We start from the raw sequence: 25,011 nt of genomic DNA, 5'->3' as shown, positions 1-25,011 counted from the left end.
TGGTTTTCAGCACGTCAAAAAAAGCAAATTAATTAAAAAAAAGCAAAATAGCTAGATTGAGTATGAAATCGCAGCGGATATGCCTTAAAACCGCTTAAAACAAAATTTTTAAGAAAGTCTGTGGATGCGCTTCTGTTGGCAGCTTCAATAACTAAGGGTTTATGCAACGGTTCAATTAGTATAAAAACATAAGGTATTTTCAGGAAGACATATTTTTAAATTTGGTTTTCCTAAAACACTTCTAAAAGGAGAAAACTATACTAGGGTACATACACCAAGCATAAAAGTTGAGCTCAAAATATCGCCTTTTATGACGGCGACAGGCGTAAGCTGCTCACGTTATTTCCAGTCGATTCGTTCGGCGACGCTTCAAAATTGTCAGAATTTACGGCGGCGGGTACACTGCTCGAAGAAAAAAAAAATAGAAGAAAAGCGCATCTCTGGCTCCGCGGAAGCGAATATTGATTCAGCCAGGAGAGACATTGGGAAATACAGCCACTTCTGCGTCTTTTTCCCTTTGCGCGTCCTGTGAGGCACGCCGGCTGAATAAATTTCCGGCAGACAGCAGGTTCGGCAAAAAGTTGGTCACAAGCGACGTTTGGTTGCTTTTTCAAAGAAAGCAGCAGGGCAGAGGGAAAGAAAACAGAGAAGGTATAGTGTGACGATGTGTTTTCCCTTTGGTGAAAAGCGCTGACTGGAATATTTTGTCGTTAGTTGGTTTTTCTTGCACAACGACCGTGCTGAAACTGCCATGACACCAAAGCTGCCACCCAAGGCCACCTTGAGTGTAGACTCAAGTACCAATTTTGAACTAGAGATCGAAAGTATAATTTTTTTATTGTTTTCGCACATATGGGGAAGATTGGTTCGTGCCCAGAGTAAGTCGTTATAATAATATTTTTATTATTTTGTCAAATCAATAAACAAGATTTTTTTAAATAAATAAGGGCAGAGAAACGCAAGAGTGGCAAAGGATACATGGAAGTAGCATTAAGTCTGTTCAATATATTCCAGATTTTTACCAAGCTTTTAATACGTTCAATGAAAGGAAACACACGAACACGAATCATACTGACTTTTAATGTCACGGGTTGTAGGACAAAATTGGCATGAGGTCAAGCAAACTCAACGAAATGCTTGTGGATGTTACTTCATAAAATATTTTATGGGCTCTATGGGACAATTTTTGAATACTTTGAGTCATCAATACCTTATCTCCACGTGGTGCAATTTCAAATTTAAGGTGTGATTTGGGTTTCCTCTTCAAGCCCGATCGAATAGACACCAAATTTTATGTCCAAGGCCGAGGTCATGTTAATTTTTGTTTATAATTTAAATTTTTAAAATTGATTCTGGATTTTGGATTTATGAAAATGTGCTTGTAAGTTTATTTAGGACTGCTTTTTTGCTTTCGGGTAATTCAACTTCAAAACTCGGAAAAACCTTATTTAAATTTTCATGCTTCGCATATTTTGTAGATTTCAAATCTCCGGCCTTCTCTGCTAACACATTTAAATACAAATTTTCCTATTTCTAGAAATGGAACAATCAGCACGGAAATATTACTTGCATTTTGCTCGTTTTGGTATTTTTCTTACAATTATGCAACTTTCGTTAAGAATGACGTTGATTTTAAGCCCGCATGAGTTTCATTTGTCTTGTTAAATTTGTAAAAGGCGCAGTCGAGTGGAGGTGGGGGGGGGGGGGGTTGCATCCGGAGAGAGCATCCCGATGGATGCGCAACGTGAGTCTGCAGCCGCCGCCGCCGCCTCCTCGCACAAACACACACGTGACGCGAATAAGCGATCGCAGCCGCCGTTGCCGCTGCCGCCGCCGGGTGCGAATCTAATCAATGATTGCCGTTGCCGTGGCGAGAACAGTGCAGAATTGCTCCACCTCTCGGCTCGTCGTGTCTGTTCTGCGGCGCCTCTTCCTCTCCGTTCCGCCCTCTCTCTCTCTCTCTCTCTCTCTCTCTCTCTTCCTAGAATCGGCCCCAGGATGAAAATTCACACCCCATCGCACAATCGCGCCGAGAGTGCCGTGCGGAAACTTGGCAATGAGACTGCCAACAGACTTGTTAGCTCCTCAGTTTGCTTCGCGAATTCTGCTTTGCGCTAATCCACGAGAACTTGTTTGGATTTTGTTTTGAATGCTCGGGCGAAATTCCTTGAAGATCATGATTTTGTTGTTTATTCATTTTTAATGCCATTTCGCCTATTTAAAAAAATTTGAATTCATATAATTATGTTAAACAGGAGATGAAACAGAAAGTATTAAGAGCCAATTTAAGTGAAATTCATGATTACAAGCAGGAAAATTAAATGATATTATTTGTAAGTGAATTTTTTTTATTTTCTGTTAATACGTCAAACACTCTGTCATTTTTTTAATAAATTGATAGTTTGATTTTGATAAAGATTTTTGGGTCATTAGTACACTCTCATGAAACAAGAGATCAATTAGTTGATTTACTAGAACGCGATTTTTTTTGTGAATTTTAACTCTAATTTCGTTCTTTATTTTCAACTTAAAATACTTTAAAACATGTTAACAATTGAATTGTTTTTCTGCCAACATTGCAGGAATAACGTTGGAAATTTATTTCTCAATTTGGTACTACCCCTCGCTAGCAAACTCGACGAGGCAATTTTGAGTAAATTGTGGTTTTGACCGACGCGCGGCGCACAAATCATCTTTTGATTGGACCATTGTGCCGATCGAGTCGCGAAATTGCGGCGCTGGCCTGGCGCAAAAAGCGTGCCAAAGAGCGTTACTTTCCATTAAACGCGCACAGCCCAGATATATTTCAGCCGGCTCGGAATCGACTGGAGCGCAAGCCTCATTTGTGCCCTTCGCGCCAGGCCACATTTCATTTCGCATTAGGGCCGATTTTTCACTCCTTTATCACGCACGCACGCACGTCCACCACCCTCTGCTTTAAAGGCTAATAAGGCCGGAGCCCAAGAAGCAGCCCTCGGGGACCCTCTGCGCACGGAAACGCCGCCTACTTTTCACTTTGCCCTATCTCTCTTGCCACATTTTAAGCGGTCAAGGCGCAGATTCAACTTTTCCAACTACACAAAAGATTTATCACGATGATTTATTTCAAGGAAAAAAAACAACGATGAAAATCATTTTGGGGGGGTTTCAATTGGTTTTAAAAGTCACAATCAGTTAAAATATTTGTTGCCTCTCATAACTCAAAACATGCAACTATATTTCTATAATTTTTTTAGTCAGCATCAGCATCAATTGAAAATTTTATGTTTTTGGTTAGTTGTATGGTTGAAAATAAAGTTTTTAGACCAGGGTAATCATTTATAAATTGCGTAAATAAATCAATTTCAATAACATTTTTGCTCATGGTATGGCGGTTATTCTAAAAAGGATATATATACACATAAATTGCGTAAATTTTGAAACTTGGACTGAATCTTTTAAATATTGAAACAGTTATATTTAAATCCGGATGCACTATAACAATAAAATCTTATGCTTAGAAGCTAGGATTGGGTGAAAAATCGATTTTTTTTCTCTAAGACCGGCATAATAAATTATTAAAAAACAATATGACTCCTAAATCTCAGGTTCCAAGAGTCGCGTTTACAAAAATTGCATACCACTCGACTGGTCTTCACATTCCATGATGTTATCTGAAGTAATTTTAGAGTTATAAACACTAAATTCCGTTGTGCAGTGAAGCGAAAAAAATTTGTAAAAAATTGTTTTTTGGGCGGAAAGAGGAGGTTGAAGGATTGGCACCCTTAGACTACTTCGGCTATCTTGAAGAGGTTGAGACTTCTCTAGCGGTGTACAGTTTTTGAAAAACTGACCAATAGAAGCTGAGATTTGAGCGTGTAAATAAGTTTTTTTTTTGTAAACACAATGTAGTCGGTTTTTCCAGAAAAATGCTTGTTTTTGCTAACTTTGGTTTCTGAAACTATTCGTTATTTAGTCTCGTCGTCATTTTGTCACGAACCATTCTCCTATATAATTCAACTAATCAAAACACGTTGTTATTAAATTTCTCCATCCCTGCACAATTTACAATTATTCGATTATTTTATTTTAAAATTTGGTATGGTTTAAATAGAGGTAAGTATTTCACAACCACTTTCCATAAAGAGTAGCTGGAATTTTAAAATTTCTCGAATTCCTCTCATTCCTCATTAACACCTTTTGACTTGAGGAAATTTCGTTAGCTTTGTCGGAAAAATATTGATTTATCTAGCTGCTGCAATACCAATTCCATGTCGAACGAAAGTATTTCCAAGCGGTATGCGCAAACAAAAGTTTCCTCGTGCAAGAGAACATCGACCCTGATAAAGAATGCAAGAGCAGTACCATCCCATGCACGAATTTAGCGACAAGAAGCCAAGCCGGCTGGAAATATAACGTTTTGTGCACACGTGAGCCGATAAATAAGCGGCGGGTCTGCATAGCAAAATTTACAAGCAGCCGACACGCCAACTGCAATCTGGAGAGAAAAGCTGTAAAAGGGAAAAGCGAAATTTGGCCGAGAGGACCAACGAGACCAAGGGCTGATTTTACTGCACGATGCGGCGTCTGACCGGCCGCTCTGTCGTCTCCTTTTTGCTTTATTTCGGCTCGACTGGCTTTGTGGCGGAAAAGGCATGATGGTGTGTTTCCCTTTGATTAGCGACAGGCCCGCTGTCGCGTCAAAGGCGAGCCTTTTTGTTGCGCGATATCACTTTGGCGTCGCTTTAAGTGCTTTCGACGAACACAATCCGCCAGCCTAATTATTATTAATGCCTTTGAGTGACGCACACCCTCGTTTCCACTGAAATTATCGGTTTCTATGTGCCGCTTCGTTGTTAGCTGCGTAAATTGATTTACCACGTGCTTGTCGCAAATTGTCTTTTTCGCGTAAGGAGATAATTAGAAACTTCCAATTTATTTTATGGGAACTATGCCGTAGTAAAATTAAATCAATTTCTTAAATTATTTAATTAGAAAGCAAAAACGGAGGTTTGGAAAGACAAAGAGATATTTTTACTTTATATCTGTAATTGTCCATTTTGTGTGTTTCCAAACGTTTCGAAAAATGACGGGAATTTAAATATTAAAAAAATTCGAAATGTCTTTACTCTTTTTAATTTGTTGAATGTAAAATGTTATTACACTGTCAAAAGTCAAACTTGAGATGATGTGAAAACCAAGCAAAGTGAATAATATTATATTTTCCTAAACAGAAAAAAATTCTCTTTTTAAAAAACAGATAAAAAATTAAAAAATAATCCTTGGGAATAGTTTCAATTGTAAACCTAAAAAATTAAATGTACAATAAAACTTACCTGGATTTTGAGCGGTTGTGAAGCAGAAAGTCACTGAAAGCGTTAGCACCAGTTGTAAGAGCCACTTCATCCTTTTAGATTTTCGACTGAAAACAATTACCAAAAGAACTTTTGTTACATAACAGCCACAAAATAATTTAATGTTTTCAAATGGAAAAACCAGTGTGTCAATTTCATATTTTAATTTTTTTACTTCAGTTTCCTGACGGAAAAAAAGTATTTAATTAGAGGTCTCTGCCAGCCGCGCCGCGCCAGCCGGCAAATTTTGGGTCACGTGTGTAGCAGCCAGCCGCCGTGAATGTGGCTATGCTGCGTCAGCCAGATGTGAAAAAGGGTCAAAAATTAAAAAAAATGTATTGTGGCCCTTCGGTTAAGCACTATCGAAATTCACGTTTAAAATGTTGCGTCAGCCGCTAGTGAAAATGGCCAGCCACCGCCTTAAATCTCGCGGCTGAGGCTTCTCTACATTTAATGCGATCTCATTGCGCTACTTGTAAAAAATCTTGATTCTCTGGTTATTTTAAAACATTTATCACTTTATAGCAGCTCCTGCTCGAAAGCCGTAAGCACGTTGCCTTTTCTGTATTTCAATCTTCTCGTAGAAACTGCGACGCAGACAAAAAGAGAGGTTGGGTTGCAAAGATATTTCGCAATGTGCCGGCCGCAAAGAGAGAAAGATAGAAAGGAATTCATGAAAACAGTCAAACAAACTAAAAAGAGCAGAAGGAGCAGCGTGGCAGGGCGAAGTTTACGCCCGGCATTACTTTTTATCGGCTATAACGCTTTCGGGACAGCAAAAAAGGCAATCTGGAGAAAAGAAGTGCGCGGCGGGTGCGCACACAAAGGCACACTCGGAGAACAATAACGATGCAAATTTGGCGCCGAAAGCAAGGAGCAGGGCTGCCAGGGGAGAGGGGGGGCGGCGGCGACCAGGCGAGGCCACCCTGAGGGTCCTCTCTGCGGACGGGCGAGGGCCGCACTCGTACATCCATCCGTCAGCGGGGCGCAGGGCTGCTGGAATGGCGCGGTCGCCATGGCAACCGCTCACTTTGGGCGCCGCCAATCGATACCGCCTCAGACAGCTGGGAGCCCCTTCGACTCGACCCTCGCAGCCCGACGCCCGCCAGCCAGCCCGCCAGCCCGCGACAACCGCGCGCGCGTTTAGCCCAAATATTTGCGCTAGACCCCGACACCCCCTCCTGCCCCCGGACGGCTCCTTCATCCCCCCGGCAAGCGACCGCACGAGTCAAATACTAAACACAAACATGCACACGACGCTGCTGCTACTGCAGATTTTGATTGCTCCGCGTCTAGCTAAGGGTAGTGATAAATTGCTCTCGTTTTTCTCCATAGTACACATTTATTCCGGGTTTTTTTAAGAATATATGTTAAATGAATTAAGATAAGTAGTGGCATTCAATTTTTTGACAAGATTTGAATTTATTTTAACAAAAAAACTAAATTTTTAGATCAGCCATTTATTTAACCAAAATTCTTATAAAGCTAAGAATATAGATCAGATAAAAATTAGGGTAAATTTTCGGGAAAGCATATTTTGCAAAATTTAAAAAAAAAGTTATAAACTAGCACGAACACCATCTCTAGTTTCTCCTAGTGGAATGACCATTTGAAAACACTTTGGGTTAAATGTTCTCATAATGAGGATTGAGACTGCAAACATAGAATAAAAAATCCTTGTTGGTAATGCACGAACTATAATCGCCAAGGATTCAGTTAAAACCAAAACTGACCTAGGTAACAATGTAATTTATTTTAGAAAAGTGGCTTTTTAACAGGTGATGACTGTCTCCCTACTTGAAATCTTATTCTATGTCAAAATTAAGAGTTTTCGCAAATATTTTCACAGACCGCTGGATAGATCTCGAATGAAATCTGCCAAGAAGATTGGCTAAGATTTTAGTTTAATTGTAGCATACTGATTACTGCAGCTATAGTAGGACAAATTGTTAAAAATAAATATTCGATCAACTTCTCATTCTAATAACATTCAACTTTTACCCTGTTAATCCACTTTAAGCAACAAAAAGCGTTAATAAAGTTAAGCAAACTTGTAATTAGACTGCCGTCAGGTCATGAAAATTAAAATAAATATCACAGAATCGATGCTTTAGCTTTGCTATCCTGAGTGCAGATACGTCTTATCTAGTTGTTTGCCTGACTTATTTCTAGTTTTGACGTGTAATTACTATGAATGTATGTTATTTATATATTTTAGTGTTTTTTATCTCATCCCAGCAAGATATTGGATATCCAACATATCCGCCCTATGACATCGGGCTGTACACTGTACAGATGTATAATAATACTATTTATTTGAACTTTTGGCATGTACACAAATTGACATAGCGGAGCAACATCAAAACGCGCCACCCAATTGCAAATTTGGGAGAATGAAGAGGGTTGAAATGATGAAGACCGATGAATTCAGATTAAGAATTTTGTTCGTGGATTGGTTACAGTTGGAAATCCGATCGGATGCTTAATCAAATACAAGAACTGAAATGGTTTACAATAATAAGTTACAAATTCTTTAGTTTAACTGACGGTTGGACTCACCCCTTTGAATCGGGTTCTGCACTATTAAACGAATCACGTCAGCACCGTGTGGCTGACGGACGAAAACTGAATTCTTATTTTAAAATCATCTTTCTGCTGTTAAACAATAATGCAAAATTACAATAATTCAAACCGCCGACAATTGTTGGCTTCCAACAAAAAGCAGGACCGCGTTGTTGTACCGCTACACAAATATACACACACAAAAATAAATACACAATAATATGTCTGTCACGTCTCTTTTACAAAATAAAAGACCATGAATATCCCGGATACCTTTTGCATATCCTTTCTTGCTGGGATGAGAATCAAAATAGGCAAAATTTATTACCAATGCAGCAAAAGGAATTTCGCGAGAGGGAGGAAAGTTTGTCCCATCAAGCAACCAATAAAATAAAGTTCAACCGTAAACAGACCGTTTCTCACATCCCTAGCGTTTCTTTCTATTTTCCCCCTTTTGCAGCACTATTTGTGCCTCCTCTCTCTCTCTCTCTCTCTCTCTCTCTCTCTCTCTCTCTCTCTCTCTCTCTTTTTCTCTCGCATCGCTCATCATTTCAGTCTTTTGCAAAGAGGATCACGCCGCGTTGACGGTGAAACGACTTGAGCATTATTTGTTGTCTGCTCTCGTTTTGCGCCAAGAAGACACCCCAGCGTTTGACAGCTACGAACACACACACTCACACACACTGCTCTCTCCGTGTCTTGTTGTGGGATTCGGCGCGCCGGCTTTTGCCCCAGCCTGTTCGGTAATTAACTCCTCGTGCGCCATAAAACACGACTTGCTGTGCGCGCGGAGGGTAATATTTGCAAGAAAGCGCGACGATAACCCGAGCGAGCCGCTGATGAGAGCAAAAACTGCTGCTCCACGCGGCCAGAAAACGAGAACCGTGCCGAGTTTATGTGGGGCGCAGAGGGCGAGACAAAAAGCAGCACCTGGGTCAAGGTCACTGCCCTCTTTCCCGACGATAGCGCTTCGCGATGCCCGGTGTGCACGCTTAGGCATCATTGAAGATTATCTATATAGATAAGTGCTACATAGGAATGACAGTAGAATACCATTTAAAAAAAAAATCAAATAACTCGCAAGAAATTTAGGTCAATTTTGGCTTTAACTGAATCCTTAGACGTATTAGTGTATGCAATTTAAAAGTGTTGATACAGGGCAACGATTGATAATTATTTTAATTGTTGGATGCTCGATATAACAATTTGTAATCAAAAAAGGACCTTGCTGCAGTAAAAAATTCAAATTTTCTACAAAAATTTACAGTGCTTGACCTTATTTTCTTGGCAGATTTCGATTCCTCTCCCAGATCTGTCCAAGAGCGTATGGAACCTTTTAGGGAAACTCTTTGTTGTGAAATAAAATAGGATTTTAAATAAGGAGACAGTCCTCACCATTTGAAAAGTGTGCTAACTTTGCAGTGACGTTTCTTAAAAAAAATTAACAGTCAATTTTTGCTTTAAATAATTATTTCATGCATAGGCAACAATCATTTTCCAGGATTTTGCAAAATCAATTCTCTTTAAGCAGGTAAAACGAGTTAATTTTGTTATCAAATGCTTAGTATTAACTTTTAGGCAAGGAGAAAGCAGGAAAGATTGGAGTGATGAACCGCTATGCTCAACTACTTTAGTTCAGGCTCAGGCACATAGGTCCGGGGAGCAAATCAATTTGAGGAATTTGCGGGCGGATGTTTGCGGCGCTCTCCGGTTCCCCTGGCTCCATTCCGAGGGGGCCAATCCATCACTTTCGGCGCGAATGATGCGGCCCGACAGCAGGCCGCGTGTCAGAAATGACAAATCGCCGGCCTGGTGAAAAAGCGGCATGGGGAGATGCGTTTTAAAACGGGCGTCGGATGGAAATTCAAGCGCGCTACGCGACTAGATATGAGAGCAGATGTACGTGCTATTGATTTATCGGTCCATTGCAGAGAGAGAGAGAGAGAAACTCATCTCGCTGGCTGTGCTGTGTGCGAGTGCAAACTTGGACCAGCCGAGGCTCAAGTGCCGATGGAAATTCCAATTACTCATCAGCCACTGCCGCCGCTTGGGGCTTGTACACCCTTTTTTCGATTCCGGCGACGCTGCCTGTCTCCTCCGAGCTGAGTTTTAATAAGTTTGAGACGCGAAACTTATTCCATTAGCCAGGCTGCGGCTCCAGTGTATCCCAGGGAGTTGAAAATAATTACGAATTTGATAGCATAGCTTGCTTCTTAACTTCTTTTACGTCACTTTTAATGTGGTTACGAGGATGTTACCTTTTTGGGTGTTTTTTTTTAACTAGAAGTTGAAGAATTTCAACCTGTCATTGGCTATTTCTCCCGTTCAGCCAATAACAGTTCAAATCTCGAGATCAGTCTCGTTAGCAATAAGGGCTTAAATAAATAGCACTAGTTTGTGCACACGTTTCACATATTATCCAACGCCTGCTTCGTTGATTGCTCTGCACCTTTCTAATCCCTCATTTGTTTCACCTGTGATTTCGGTGATTGGAGAACTTTCCCCTCATCGAGTTCTGAGTGTTTTTCTTTTTTCTTCTCTCGACTCTTGGTCGCTTTTCACAAATGTGGCTCGTTATTATTATCGTGCAGCGGCAGGGGCGAGAGCGGGTTGAAAGGGCTGACGTCACCCAATCGAGAGCGCAGGGCGAGAGACAATGGACGCGGTAACAGCAGACGCTTTTTATCGGCGCTCGCCGTCGATTCAAAGAGTGTGATTAGACACAAAATACGCCGAGCGAGAGAGCAGCAGCTCGGACCCATGTATATGTGTGTGTGTTGGGTGAGATTATTTATTACTCTCAACAAAAATTATTCAATTATTCCAAAGAAACATGAAAGTTTCATGAGAAGCTAGGGCAATCGGATCGCGTTGCATGTACAGAACCTGAAAGTGTTCAGCAAATCAGTCTTTTACGTTTGATAATCCTCACCGGGTGTTCGTTATCTTATTGTAAGGGTCGGCGCTACCTAATAGAGCGTTATAGAGATGTGGAAAATAGTGATTTTAATCCGTATTGCAAGCAGAGCTGCAGTGATTTCGTTAATATCATCAAAACATTTTGAATGAAATCATTTCGACGTTTTTAAATTGATTAACATTATATTGACCATTTGTAGAATTTCTCTTTAAAGACCCACTCAAACCAGATTTCCGTATGATCCAATCGATTCCTGAGATTCAAAATAGGTGGGTAAAATAATTTTTCCCACCGAAAAATGTTTTGTGACGTGCGAGCAAAACGCACGTTGCTTTTGGCGCGCGCAACGGGCGTTTTGCTTAGCGCCTCTGCTCGCACGTCACAACAAATTTTTCGATCGGTAAAATTATTGAACCCACCTATTTCTATCCTCAGGAATCGAGTGGAACATACGAATATATGTGGTTTCCGTGGATCTTTAAAAAAAATTAATCTATTGTCTCACACCACATGCGCGTTCTCAAAATTGTGATTGTGTCATTGTTTTTGCCTGATTTATAATTTTACGGTTAAAAATTAAAAACCCTGACTGATAGTTTTACTAAAAATAAATTTGATTAACGATAATAATTCCTTGTAATATGTATATTTAGTATAGCAGGAAGAAGATTGAATTATCTAAAACATAATTTAAAATCTTAGATCAAACAAAATTCAAGTTAGGCACTGCACAACTGCCAGTTCATATCGATTGTAAATTTCTCAACAGGAATTATTTAGCCACAGCGAGTCCTGTTTTCTGTCGCTTTGCGATTCACTGTAATCACAACCAAATTGCTACAGTGACGAGCGACACCGGAGTGGCACCAGTGCTTCAGAGCGAATGATTCGTGTTTGAGCAAATTATGCAATGACATGCAGTAGTGCCATTTGAATGACAATGCTGCAACGTGTACGATTATGCAACCACATCAGATTAACTAGACAATTTTACTTGCACCATAGACTGGGGTACAGTTACTTATTGTCATAATTTAAATAGAGGATTCGCAATGGACAAGGTGCGACTAGGAAGAAAATTTTCCTGGTATATATTTTTTTGCTCTTTTTATCCCTGTCTTCTCAGACCGGGAAGGGCACTAGCACGAATGCTGAAACCCGGGTCCCAATGACACCGCGAACGGATAACATGGACCCACCAGGCCGCACAGGGACCCAGCCCACTCAAGGGCCACTTATGCCATATTGAGCGGTTCTTGACTTGTCGGTCCAGGTGCCTCTCAGGTCAGTGGCAAGCCAAAGAGTGTCACGAAAAGATTTCAGCCACGTAATTTTTAATGGACTATGGTGGCTGAGCTTTTTTGCCGGCGGCTGGAACGACTGACAATATTTTATATTTGTGAGTAACAGCTAGCCTAAAGGCCCGTAGACCAGTTTTTTCTCTGGATTTTTTTCGACATTTTGACCGGCGGCTGGCATAGCTTTTACGCTGCTTTTTGTCGCAGTCATGGCTTATGCAGCTTAAATTAAATGATCAAAGTTTTTCTAATATCTTAAGAAACGGAAGGGAATGTAATATTGAAAGCAATTGTGGAGCACACAGACAGACTCAAATTGGAAATGATAAATTCAGCCTGTCTGCTATAACACGATAATGCCGGATCGATCCACTCAAAAGCAGTCATGCGACTCGTCGCGAGTCTGCAGAGGAGAATTATCTCCAAGCTTCCAGTAAATTTGCTTTCCAGAAGTGGATTACGTATAATCAATAATCATCTTTCAGCCAGGCGAAAATTTCATACAAAGTGTGTTTAACAATGTTGAAAGCCATTCGAGTAGAAGGACACAGATAATTGCTTTCTAGTTCGTTAAACAACGCGGCGGATTGCAATTTCGGTCGCAATCCGCAGCAGCGAATATGAAAAAGCACGCGGCATTTCTATTTGGCCTTTCGTCTCCCCCGCTGCGCAGTGCACTTTTGCTTTTAGCATCGGAAACAAAAGCCGCTGGAAATGTCGGAGCAGCAGCTTTTTGTGTCTGCTGAGCCTCGGATTCGACATTCGACCCCATTAGGCGCAAATGCCACTACTTCTCGGTATTCATTATGGCCGTCTAGGCAACTCGCCCGACGCTGGTGCGCGGCGCGCTGCCTACACGTGCCATTTGTGCCAGCCAGCTAGCCAGCTAGCCAGCTAGCCGACCAGCCAACCAGCCAGCAAGACCGAACGAAAAAGTCGAAATAGTAATAACACACGTCGCCTGCCGCTGCTTTCGATTTGCTCACCGAGACGTAGCGAGGAAAAAACACATGACGCAGAAATCTCTCCCCAGAGGCGATTCTGGAAATTGTGTGGAACTCGATGCGAGTCGGATTAGCGCGCGTGCGGTGCGATGCGGTTTCCACTGATTCTGAACAGGCCAACAAAGACTACAAAGAGCGGGCTTGAATTGTTCGAATCCCTATAATCACGGTTAGGTTCAGAAGCCAATATGAATCCCACCCTGCGGCTTGAAAATTGCCATTGTCTAACGAGCTAAAGGGAAATTGCTAATTTAAGTAGATTGATACTGCGCACGTTATTCCGGAAAAGCATACCTTCGCTCTCTGCAAATTTTTTCTGAAAATCATCACTTTATATGAGCATATATTTCTCAAAGGCTGCGTGCTGTTAAATAGATTGCAATTATAGTAATTTAAACCAAGCGAAGGAAAACCATGTGGGCTGAATTTTTTTTACAATGATTTTTCGATACCACAAGAAGCGAACAAATTGTCATGGAAAGCTAACAAATTAAAAATTTGTTAAGTGAAATTATTTATATTACACGCTCTTTTAAATTTAATGAAAATACATGCTCCATACATTTTAAAGTATTCACTACATCATAAATTTTTCATCTTTTTTTTAATCTTCTGCACTTTGATTTTTTTCACTTTTTATTGATAGGAATGGTTGAAGGGTTGATTGAGGGAACAATTGGATTAACTTTTGACCTGAGTCCCTCTCAGTATGTAATTTACATCAACAATGATCGTGAGTTTTTTTCGTGATTTTGGAGCATCCTTGCTCGTCAAGAAAATGACATTATTTATAATTACGTTTAGGCAAGAACATCGGCAAAAAGCAAAATTGTAGCTAAGAAACGTGTTACTTGGGCTAAAATTATGTTTAGAATTCGTCTAAACCCGTCTATTTTGCGCCGACCAACAGTCTAAAAATGGTCGGATATTTCCCAAAATAAACGTCTTATTTTCTCAACCCTGCTAATACAAATTTATAAGACAACATTTTATTTATTTTACTCGATTAACTCGATCTGCATGCCATGGATATCACTATTTGTTCTGTGCAACTCAGATGTACCATTATGAACCTCAGGAGATTTGTAAATGTAGATTTTGTGGAGAACAGTGTGAAAAATACCATATTTTGAAATGTGTAGTAAAAAGAATTAGTTTAAGAACAGCAGCGAAGACTTGTAAGAATTGATTGTATAGGATTAGTGTCGCACGCATATGTGCGTTTAATAATAAATTCATTCATTCATTTTATTTATTTTTATGAATCCCACGACTCAATCATGATACAAATATGATAGAGATGACGTTGTTTGTAGAATATTTAGCTATTGAGTTTGCGATAAAAGTTTACTCAGTCAGTCAGGCGAGCAAACAAAATTTGTGCGTCGTCAAGTCGTATTATTTATAGAGTTTAATCGAGTTTAAAGTCGGAAAAACTTAATAAAATAAAACGATTTGCAGATAGCTTTTTTATAAATGCAAAAATGTTATTCTGCTTAGAGTTTCGTATCCTTTTTATTCCTCTAATTTGCGTGTTTCATTTTCATTTGATTGCTATATATGACTGGTCATATTTTCTCCCTTAGCCAAGTTGATGCGATCCCCTAAAAGCGCGAGAACCGAGAACCGGCAATTTTCCAGCTCACACTCCACCCCTCGGTGAGAAAACAGCGGAAAACCCGGTGAATCAGAGGCCAGTTGCTCATATGCATGCTTAGTGTGTGCGTTCACGGCCGTTTTGGCTAAGCGCGCTAATAATCAGCGAGTGTAATCAGATTTCGCCGGCCGGGAGCGAAATGACAGGGTGAGACGCGCTCACACCATAAATTGCCGCGGCCTCTGCGATATTATAGCTTTTTCGGTAAGTCGGAAAACACTCTGCTCTGTTTGTGCGATGTGTTTTCCGCGCTGCGCTCGCTCGCTGCCGGCGGAGAGCAGCAATAATAAAAATTGGCTTCGAAGCCAATATTAATAAGTAAGCAGAGGCGAAGCCATGCTTGTGCACACTCGAGGCACACACAGTAGCAAGGTCTGTTGCTAACCCTATTGGCCCGTGCTTACATTCGCTCCGCGCGCGTTCGTGTTTGCCAGCGAGAGAGAAGGAGAGCGGCACTCTGCGCTTCGAAATCGGATCTCTCTGGCTTATTTGCTCAGCGAGAATCTATAAATATGTTCTCTCCTACAAACCGATAGAGCAGGAACAATTTATCATATTGGTATAGCGGGGGGAAATCCGGTTCCTTTGATGTTTTAATAATTATAATTTGGCGTCAACCACCAAATTATTAAAATTTAAATAATAGGAATGTTGATATTGTTGGGGGAAGTGAATGTCTTACACTGCCTCTGTGTTCATTTTTTTCGTATTACAACAGAAAATTCCTGCTGGTTGCAGTACTGATTAATTATTTTATGGAAATTTTGTACAAACTTTAATCGTAATTCATCATGTTTCTATTTGAGCAGCAAACTCTTAGGGAATTTGGAATAATGAACTGCTAAATAAACACCAAGACATTAATTTAAAATTATTAAACAGATGATGAAGACGAAAACCTTCATTCGGAAACACACGAACTTTGCTTTGTCTGTTCTAAAAAATAAATCCTGTAATATGCCTGGGAAAATTCTGGCTCTAACTCAACCAAAGGTTTTTTTCTGAATTTCACAATCTTTAAACCTCGATCTATTAATTGTAAGCCACCAGCTGATGTTGAATTAATTGAAAGATGCATTTCCGGCCAGAACAATAATAAATTATTCTAGCTTGTCTATTTTACTAAAATTCAAATAAGCCGAAACACATATTGTTTTACAACGCGCGCTAATCTTCAGTCTTGCGTAGTCAGTCCCCTTTCCACGAAACCCTCTTTTCTCCTCTTTTTGATCTTGCCAGGGCGCGTGGCTTGAATACAAAAAGAGTCTCTTTGTAATTATTAGAGCACTTTGTGCCGTAAAAATTGGATTAGTGTTCGCGAGCGGAAATTTGCATATTTCGTCGCGATGAAAATTAGACGACTGGGAAATGGGATGGAATTGAAATGGCTGCGTCGCTTTGAAAGGAGCAAGGTGGCGTGCGGACAATTTGAAACCCGAGGGGAAATTGCTTGGCATTATGTGAATCTCTATGTATTTCCAGACGGAGGATTAATTACGTGTTTGCTTTTAATTAGCAGCGCGGTTATTAAAATTTATCTACAGCAGGATCCTCGGAACATTACGCAAATAATGATGAATCACAGTGAAACCCACAGAGCTCGTTGCTTTTTCCGCTTGCTCAAGTAAAAAGCGAAATTTAACCTAGCTTCTCTGCCGTCGCGCTGATACAGGCGAAAAACGAAACGAAAACGTACGCGGCAGGATGTCACTGCTGATCTGGCAACCCTCGTCAAAAAGTTGCTCCAAAAATGACGGAACACCATCGCGTCACGATCACAGAAAGGTCTGGCTATTGCGTCTTCTGTATATTGGATCATAAAATATCTTTCTTTTCTTTTTTAAAGTAATAATATCCTTTACATATTTTACATATTTAAAAATATTTATTTTTACATATTTACATTTTCAGGCTGTTCTTGTGGCAATCATTCGCTGATCGCTGGAGCGCTTCAGCCTTTTCCCTTAATTAAAATTCGGTTACGTGACAAGGACTACCACAGTATCATACAAATTATTGATCAAGTATTTATTTCGAGCATTTCTTCTGAGCTCGGTGCGCAATCTACTCCTGACTGTAGGCGCGTCCTCAAGGGGAATTTTATTTGTTGACACATTTATTTATTATTTAAATTAAAATCAACTGCGTGGAACCTGCGTGCGTATTTCTTTCTTTTCTTAAATACATTTATTCTTTTTATGACCTAAAGTCTCGGGTTTCACGGTTCTTCTTTGGGCTGCTGTCTTTGGTTGCTTTCTGCGTATTAGGCGTGATTCCAATTTGTTTCCTTGTTCATGGATTGCAACTTGATCACAACAATTTTATGAACCTCCGCCGTCTTGCTCCTGATTGCATGGTAAAATAATTTAGCAATCAGGGCGATATAAAAAGTTTGAGGAAATCATTGCGTTAAGAAAATCATTCAAGTTTTTATTCCTTTTTGTTATACGGACTGCGCAAACTTTATGCCGTGGGGCTTTGTGCGATGGCAACGCAGCAACTGATCAAGTAGCAATAAAAAAATTTCACTGAATTTGTTTAATCAGCGTGAGGCAACAATTCATCATCTAATCAACAATTCATTCAGAGAACTGCATCTAAATCGCTCAGAAATAAAAAATTTTAAGAAACATATCTCAGTGCCATCAGCGTTGAATTAAAGCACGTGGTTTATTTTGCAAAAATACGAGAGTGCATGTGAAAACGAATAAGAACAGTCAGGACTCTTGAGTGCCACTTTAGTAGAAACTAACAGATACAACAACAACAACAATCATTTTCATTTGGGAAGCATCTTTTCGATTTTATATAATTTTTTAGTTTTCATAAAAAAATGTGATTGGAAGCAAGATTTAGGATAATAAAAAATAACATAAATAAGTCACCTTTGAAAATGGTGTACGTACAACCAGAACATTTAATAATATTATTATCTGAAATGACGGGAACAATAAAAAGGCAATAATTCAACCTTTTTCAAATTAAATGTAGCTTTCACAAAAAATCTTTTGAAATGGAATAAATTATTAATTTTTATGCTACTTAGCGAACACCCTGTACACCCTCTCGAATATATATTTATTTCCTCATTTCCGTTTTTAAAAAATTGTTTGCTTTTGATCCCTAACTGCGCTGCGCAAAAGCACAGAAGTTGAAAGCTCCCAAAATGCTAAGGCTTTCTCAAATAAAGAGGGTAGTAAAAAAGAGCCCGTCTCCTCAAAACTGCTGCATTATTCAGCAGCGCCTTCGTTTTGTATGCAAATTCCTGCTTTTGCCACCAAGCATAACTGGAGCTAATGAAACAGCAGCAGCATTTGACGAAAAAATATATATGGGGAGCGAATTTTCGTGAAACTGCTTTTGAGGAAAACAATTAGGCGACAACGGCGCTGGCAGCGACTTTCAGACCAAAACACCGACGCGACGAATGCGGTGGCGGCGGCAGCGGCGGCCCAATTAATGCGAACAAAAATGTGCCGTGCAGAATGTTTATTTTAGCAGGGCATGTGTGCGGCTGATTAAAGCGTTCATTAGGGAGTCGCTTGTCAGTGCGCCTGCCGAGGTCGCTCCGCGGCACCGACCCGACGCCGCCGCCACGACCTTTGCGCCGATTGCGATGCACCACCGCACATGCGGCAAAATCTGCAACTTGACTGCCAATGAACCAACTATGGCAGCCTCGCAGCCAAAAGTTTGCGTTGTTAACTTTCATGACAGGAATCCCTACTTGAACTTAAACCTTTCGATTTTTTTCCCAAAAAAATTATTTTCACTCTAGATTCTGCTGACAATAAAGAAGCGCAAGATACGAAAACTTGGCTTGATTTGTGTGATATCAGCAATTATTTTAAAGCATTCTATTTTCACACATTTCCAAAAATAAAGTGGATTTGTGAAAAATGTTAAAAAAATTATATTTAAAATATGCCCTGGAAATTTAATTATCATTCAAGATTTAATTGTCCAAGTCACCGCGTCAGTTTTCGGCAAAATCTAGTCTGAATTTTGTGTAATTTTTACATTATAGTGAACAAACACTTTCTGCCAAACTGAAAAATGGTATCTTTTTGGATAAATAAAAAAAGGATTAATTATTTTCACAAACCACAGACCACAAAATTTTGTTAAATAGGATTCGGATTTATAGTTGTTTTCAGACACTTCATTTGAAAAACCAAAGACAACTCACTAAAATTAACAGCTAAATTAATATTGCACTGCAAAACATATTATTCATGATTTAATAAATTGTTCATAACGTTTGGCAATTTCCTTTCAGATGATGACACAAAATTTTACTATGGCGTGCCAGTTAACGAATAAAACATTGTCTGAATAATACACAACAAATTATTGTCTTTGAATGAACCACTTTTTTATAATTGCTTCCACGTTGGCACTTCTCCAAATTTCTACGAGTTTTTACAGCTTAATTTGAAATTCATCGGAGTGTTTCATTCACGGGGCGATAAAGAGTAATTGTCTGCGGAAACACGCGCACTCTTTTAGCCTAATGTGAATTTTCACTGAATTATCCACGCAAAAGGGTGGATTTAGCCGCGCGGCTTTCATTGCTGCATTTGCACAGAAAGAAAAAGAAGAAAAACTAACGTGGCCCGGCATTTCAGGCAGTCGAGTGTGCTGGAATTCCAATTTCACCCCGTGGATTAATTTGTTTTCGGCGCACAATTGGCCGTTTCATTTTCACTTCTGACACGCAAATAACTGAGCCCTCCTCCGCAGGCCTGCTGGAATTCCAATTACGCACGTATAATACCACTTTTGGAGTTTGGCGCTCGCGTCCTCCGCAGCTTCTCATCGCACGCGCCGTGTTTTATTTAATGGTGTAGTCGCTCTCGGATTATAAATTCGAGCCACTCGCAAATGCCTGCTGTGTTAGCAAGGTTTTCCAACGCCTCAAAAAGTATTTGCAGCGTAGTTTCTGTTATAAAGATAAGGGGATTATAATTTTGTTGCTACGCCATCAGGCGGATTCATGACGAGTAAAGAGATAATGGTTATCGCGCTCAACTATTTCTGCGTCTTCGTTTTCTTTTATTTCATGCTGATAACACTGTGAGGATATTTTACTATTATTTATCTTAAGCAATTCTTGTTTACTGTTTAATCATCAATGTTGTCATTGTTACAAAAAATAATTTCTAGGTCGCTAACTTGCTCAAGATCAATAACTAAATGAAAAATAGAAAAAAAACTATTTATTTAGCTATGATAGCAGTCTACGGCCTTTAAGTAGTAAAATAAAAAACAATAAAAAAATTACTATTCAGCAATAAATGAAAAATGATAATTTCCGATCGGATCGAGGCAACGGAGGAAATAAAATGCGCGAATTGAACATTCGTAGCGAAAATAGCTGTGCTTCACAAGTTGGTCTGTTTGTTCACTCAATTAATGTGATCAGGCCAAAAATCTAGATACAGGGGGCACATTCTAATGTATTAAAAATGAAGTTTGGAGAAAAGCATTAGCAGCCCTTGCTGTACATTCAAAATCAGGGGTTCCCGATATTTTCACACAGCTCACTCGACGATCTTGTCAGTTTGTGCATTTTACTTATAGTATACTGCGTTAAAATTTGTTAATTAATTATTTTTCCTTCCTCTAATAATTTCCAATTTTATGTTTTAAATTAATTTGGCAAATAATCTGAGAAATACATTTTTTTTAAATATCGTATGTTTTAACTTTATTAGAATTTGAAGCTCAAATTCCAAAGCCAAAACAATTTTAGCAGAAAATTGGCAAAATCTGAATGTTAATTAATGAGTTGCTTGGTTTTTCAATTATTGCACTTCGAAGCTTTGAAAATTAGATGCTTACTAACAAAAATGTCAATTATGAACTTTCAATTCTATAACTTAAAAAAATGGTGCTCACAGTCAGATTAAGGGTCTAATATAATTGTTGGTAAAGCCCACAAATATTGACTCCTGCCTAAATATTTTTTTTTTGATTGCTTTTTAATCATTGAAGCTTTTCTTCTTAGTTTCCACCATTAACATTCCAATTGCATAATTCAATGTGATTTTAAAAAAATTCTTCGACAAGTCTTCCTAACTCGGCCAAGGTAAAAAAATAAGAAGACGAAGCGGCAGAAAATGCGGCGGTTCAGACAGTAAGAAGGGCAAAAAAATGGCAATCCTCACAATAACGCAGCGCGAGAAATAAACAACGATGAAAAACCAAATCCACCACTTAAACGGTCTTCGCGGGCGAGAGATCAAAAGGGCACAGCGACGCCGCTAAAGCGCGACACAGGATCCAGCGCAAAGCAATCGCTGCATGAAAACTAAATAAAATAAAAAATGCGTAAGTGCAGCTTACCCGACGGGGTGGCTACTGCATGGAGTCGAAGGGAGCGGATTTGACCGACGGTATGCACGCACCTGCTCGTGTGGCACACCCTGTGCGAGCTGCCCGACCGACTGACTCGACTGCACCACCGAGCCTTGGCCCGCCCGCCTGCACCCCCGGCGCCGCGCACGCGCCACCAGCCCCTATCTCTATGCAACCCGCATAGCTGCCGCTCTGTGTCACACTCAATCATCCGCGCGTTGAGATAGCGCCGCATTTATTTATTTATTTCCTTTTGTCTTTTTCCGAGCTGCCAGATGACTGTGTTAGCGGCTGATTAAAAGCTCGATTTATCATTTTTTAATGACAGGCTAGCGCGAGCTTTGTTTTTGAAAATAAAACAGTATGCATTTTTCTTGTCGTGCTTATCTATTTTGTAATGTTTCTGTTTTTCAAAAATGAAATTCAGGTATAACGTGTTTTGCGATTGGTTTTGTTTAAAAAGTGTCAAGAACCTGAATTGAAAAATACTCATGCGTGAATATTGCAAAACTAATCAATTACGAAACAACTATATTAATAGTTTCGGCCCCGGAGGCATACCTGCTGTACTTGAGCTTCAAGAGAAAAAATTCATGCTACAGTTTTAGCTGCAGAGAAGCAATTCTTAATCTCTGTTGGACTGCACATATTGCGCAGAACACAACCGAAAAGACAAAGAGGACAGGGGAACTTCGCATGTCCTTGATATTTTAATTTCAAGAGAGGTCGAATAGAAATGAATGTGTCTAAAAATGAGTAAAATGCATGTTTAATTCTTGCACCCAGTTAGTTCATTCAATTATGTCGAATCCTATTGGTGCCTCACCCGGTTATAAATAGAACAAATAAAACATCATTAAAATCATCAATTTGGTAGTAAAGTTTGTGAGATATATTTTTAAATTTTCATTAATCTTTCTTCAATTTTCGAAAATCATATGCATTTTTACAAACAACTAGACATAGATCATATTTTATTTGCTCTACCAAATAAAAGAACAAAGCAAGCAAGAGTGTCCCCAAAGCAACTATATATAGAGATGAGGATATCTCATTGAATTTTATTATTATTACTTGATCAGTTATCTACAAAAAAGAAAAAAAGATTTGAGTAATTTGAGTTAATTTTAAATGAAAATATCTCCATATGCAAATAAAAGCCAAGAATTTGACAATGTACATTATTGTTAAAAGTGTGTTTAACTGAACAATGAGATTGGTTTTGTTTTCTCCGTCAATAGTTATTAATCACACACACACACACACACACACACACACACACACACACACACACACACACACACACACACACACACACACACACACACACACACATATATATATATATATATATATATATATATATATATGAGCCTGGCGCGTGGTGCCGCGCTGAGGCGCTATGACAAGGCTATATCGACTAAGGTTTTCTAATTACAAATAAATTGACAACACACAGAAGATGTGTTATTTCATTATATGCAATATAAGTGTAACACACTATGCACGTCTTTGAATAAATAGATGCACCGTTAGGGCATTTATCATAGTCTCACTAGCTCATCCAAACGCTCAAGGCTGCTTTTGTGCTCATATTTTCTCAAGATGGAAAAGTGCAACTCCACCGAGAATCCCGATGTTCCCATCGCTGAACCTGGAATTAGAAGAAATTCCTCAAACTCCTCGGACTGGGAAATCGTTCTACCAGGTCAGGATATTCCAAGTCCAGTAGCCAGCAGCAGTTCATCGTCAGCAGAGGGTAATGAAATTTTTGAAGAGACCCAATCCGCAGTTCCTCACTCGGATCCTATTCCAATTCCCTCGTCCAGCAGAGCCGAAGATTCGCTGGATCATCTTTCTACTCCCGCTCGCAGCACAAGTGTCCACGCTGATTTGGCAATCCCAAGTACATCTGAGACTGAGCAATCTAGTGAAGAAAAAGAAGACGTTGGGGCTGCAGTCGACCAGGAGCCTATTCCCTTGACCTGTCGAGTACAAGATTCTCAGGATCCTAACGCTTTTAAGGAATTCGACGTGGAACGTCTGTTGATCGAAAGTCTATTGCAGATAAGGTCTATCGCAGATTACGTTTTGAACAGCAAGCAATTCGACAGGGAGCCTTTCCCAATGCCTTCGACTAGCCAATCTGACAATTTTCAGTACGAAGGCAGACAATCCTTTTTCCGTACAATGGATGATGAGCTGTTAGCTGGAGAGAGCAACTGGATTGATGGCCGAAAGAGGCGGCTTGAACCCATACGCCAACCAGATCTGAATGAAATGTTCTTGATTCCAGATGAATTTGATTATTGGAGGGAAAGGGAAGGTATTTCATCCGACCACTCTGCGCCAGCAGTGCCATCGTCATTTCACCGAGCCTCAGGATGTCATCCACTTGCTATGTATAACAACTTGTCGGCGCCAGAAACTAGCATGAGAAACCACCAAAGTGCTGCTGATCCGTCATTCTCAAATCAATCAGATGATGACAACAACAACGAGCCAATTTCCTCGACAAACCAAGCCCCGACTGATAATAATTCGCCGAGCACTGACTACTGTTTTTCCTCTAATTGTCAAGACCCGGACTGCGGGTATTTAAGAAGTATGCGTCACCGGGCACGCAATATGGACTTTGTGTATGGCGATGACCCAGTCGAAATCGGAAACGTTCTATGCAACTGCCCTAGGTGCCACTCATCGTCGCATTACCAATATCATCCCGACAGTGGGTATTTTCCGTTGCCTGAAGCTGCAATGTGTGAAGAGCGTGAGGAACCACTGGAGTCGCAACAACCACAGGGAAACTACTGCTCTAAATGCAATTGGTTATTGGTTTGCAAATGTAACGACTGTGGATTCTTTACGTCGTCTCAAGATCAGATAAATGAAACAAACCCAACACTCGTGAACTGCCCTACGTGCGGTCAGTTCTTCGACGACTGTAGGCGGTGTGCGGACGCGCGTCGAAACCAGGGAAGAAGATCGCCGCTTTCGTGCATGGACGACAAATACACGTGGCGTTTAATTTAAATAGACGGAGAAGTTCGTCATCAGTTGGGTTCACTATGTATTTGTACGTTATTTTAGTTGTGCTTTTGAGTCTTTTATCATTTTTGCATCCACTGCGCTACTGTAATAAAATATGTGTATCTCTCAAAACTATGATTTTTTTCTCCAACAATCTAAAAATACTATCAAAAACGCCAATGCTTTCAAAAATTTAAAAATTCAGTTATGTACTATTTTTTTAATTTCATGTGGATTCGGGTTGGCATAATATATAGAATTTTTAACCAATTTTGCGAAATATAATTTTGCAATAAAAATTATTTTAGTTTTAAAAGGTGCAGATAAAGAGTCTTCAAGTTTTCAAAATATCCTCATATTGGTATGAAACGCGAACAACTATAATACTTTCACCCAATTTAAAAATTGCAGTGTTAAAAATTTGATCGGCAGATCGTGGTCGCTCTGAATGCGACTCCCAGCCCCTTTTAATGTGCACTAAGACAGTCGATTATGCTTCTTAAAATACTGAACCAATAAATAGATTTACCCTCTGTTCCCAAAATATGTTTTTTGTCATTTCTTATGGATCCACGTGGTAAAGTTACCGTGCATGCTGAGATCAGCAATAAAATCAAACTTTGAAACAATTTATTGTTAACAATGATAAATGGTTGTGTAATAAATATTGTTTTAACTAGATAATAGTGCGAGGGATGTGATGTCTCGTTGGATTCCCCGTCTTGAGAAAGAGTATAATAGAATGATTATGCTACACCAGCCAAGAAGATATATGTTCTGCGGCACAGTTTCTCCTTCTCTACAAGGCGCTAAAGCCAATGCGAGACTCTAATGTGTGACAATTTTA

At 39.7% G+C, this 25,011-nt stretch overlaps 1 protein-coding gene across 1 annotated transcript in view; it reads right to left on the bottom strand.

Annotated features, from left to right (window-relative positions):
• The window catches only part of LOC135935424 (uncharacterized protein CG3556), a 30,358-nt gene extending 9,103 nt beyond the window's left edge, over positions 1 to 21,255 (bottom strand). The window contains exons 1-2 of the mRNA XM_065477714.1: positions 21,123 to 21,255; positions 5,316 to 5,401 (exon numbers count right to left, since the gene is read on the bottom strand). Of these exons, the coding sequence (XP_065333786.1) occupies positions 5,316 to 5,385 (70 nt within the window). The 5' untranslated portion in view covers positions 5,386 to 5,401; positions 21,123 to 21,255. The remainder of the gene's footprint in view (positions 1 to 5,315; positions 5,402 to 21,122) is intronic.
• Between the last annotated feature and the right edge of the window lie 3,756 nt (positions 21,256 to 25,011).

The sequence above is a fragment of the Cloeon dipterum genome, chromosome 2, assembly GCF_949628265.1.
Source record: "Cloeon dipterum chromosome 2, ieCloDipt1.1, whole genome shotgun sequence".
In the NCBI taxonomy this organism is placed as follows: domain Eukaryota; kingdom Metazoa; phylum Arthropoda; class Insecta; order Ephemeroptera; family Baetidae; genus Cloeon; species Cloeon dipterum.
Note: the sequence above shows the minus strand (reverse complement) of the source record. Positions and strands in the feature narration are given on the sequence as shown.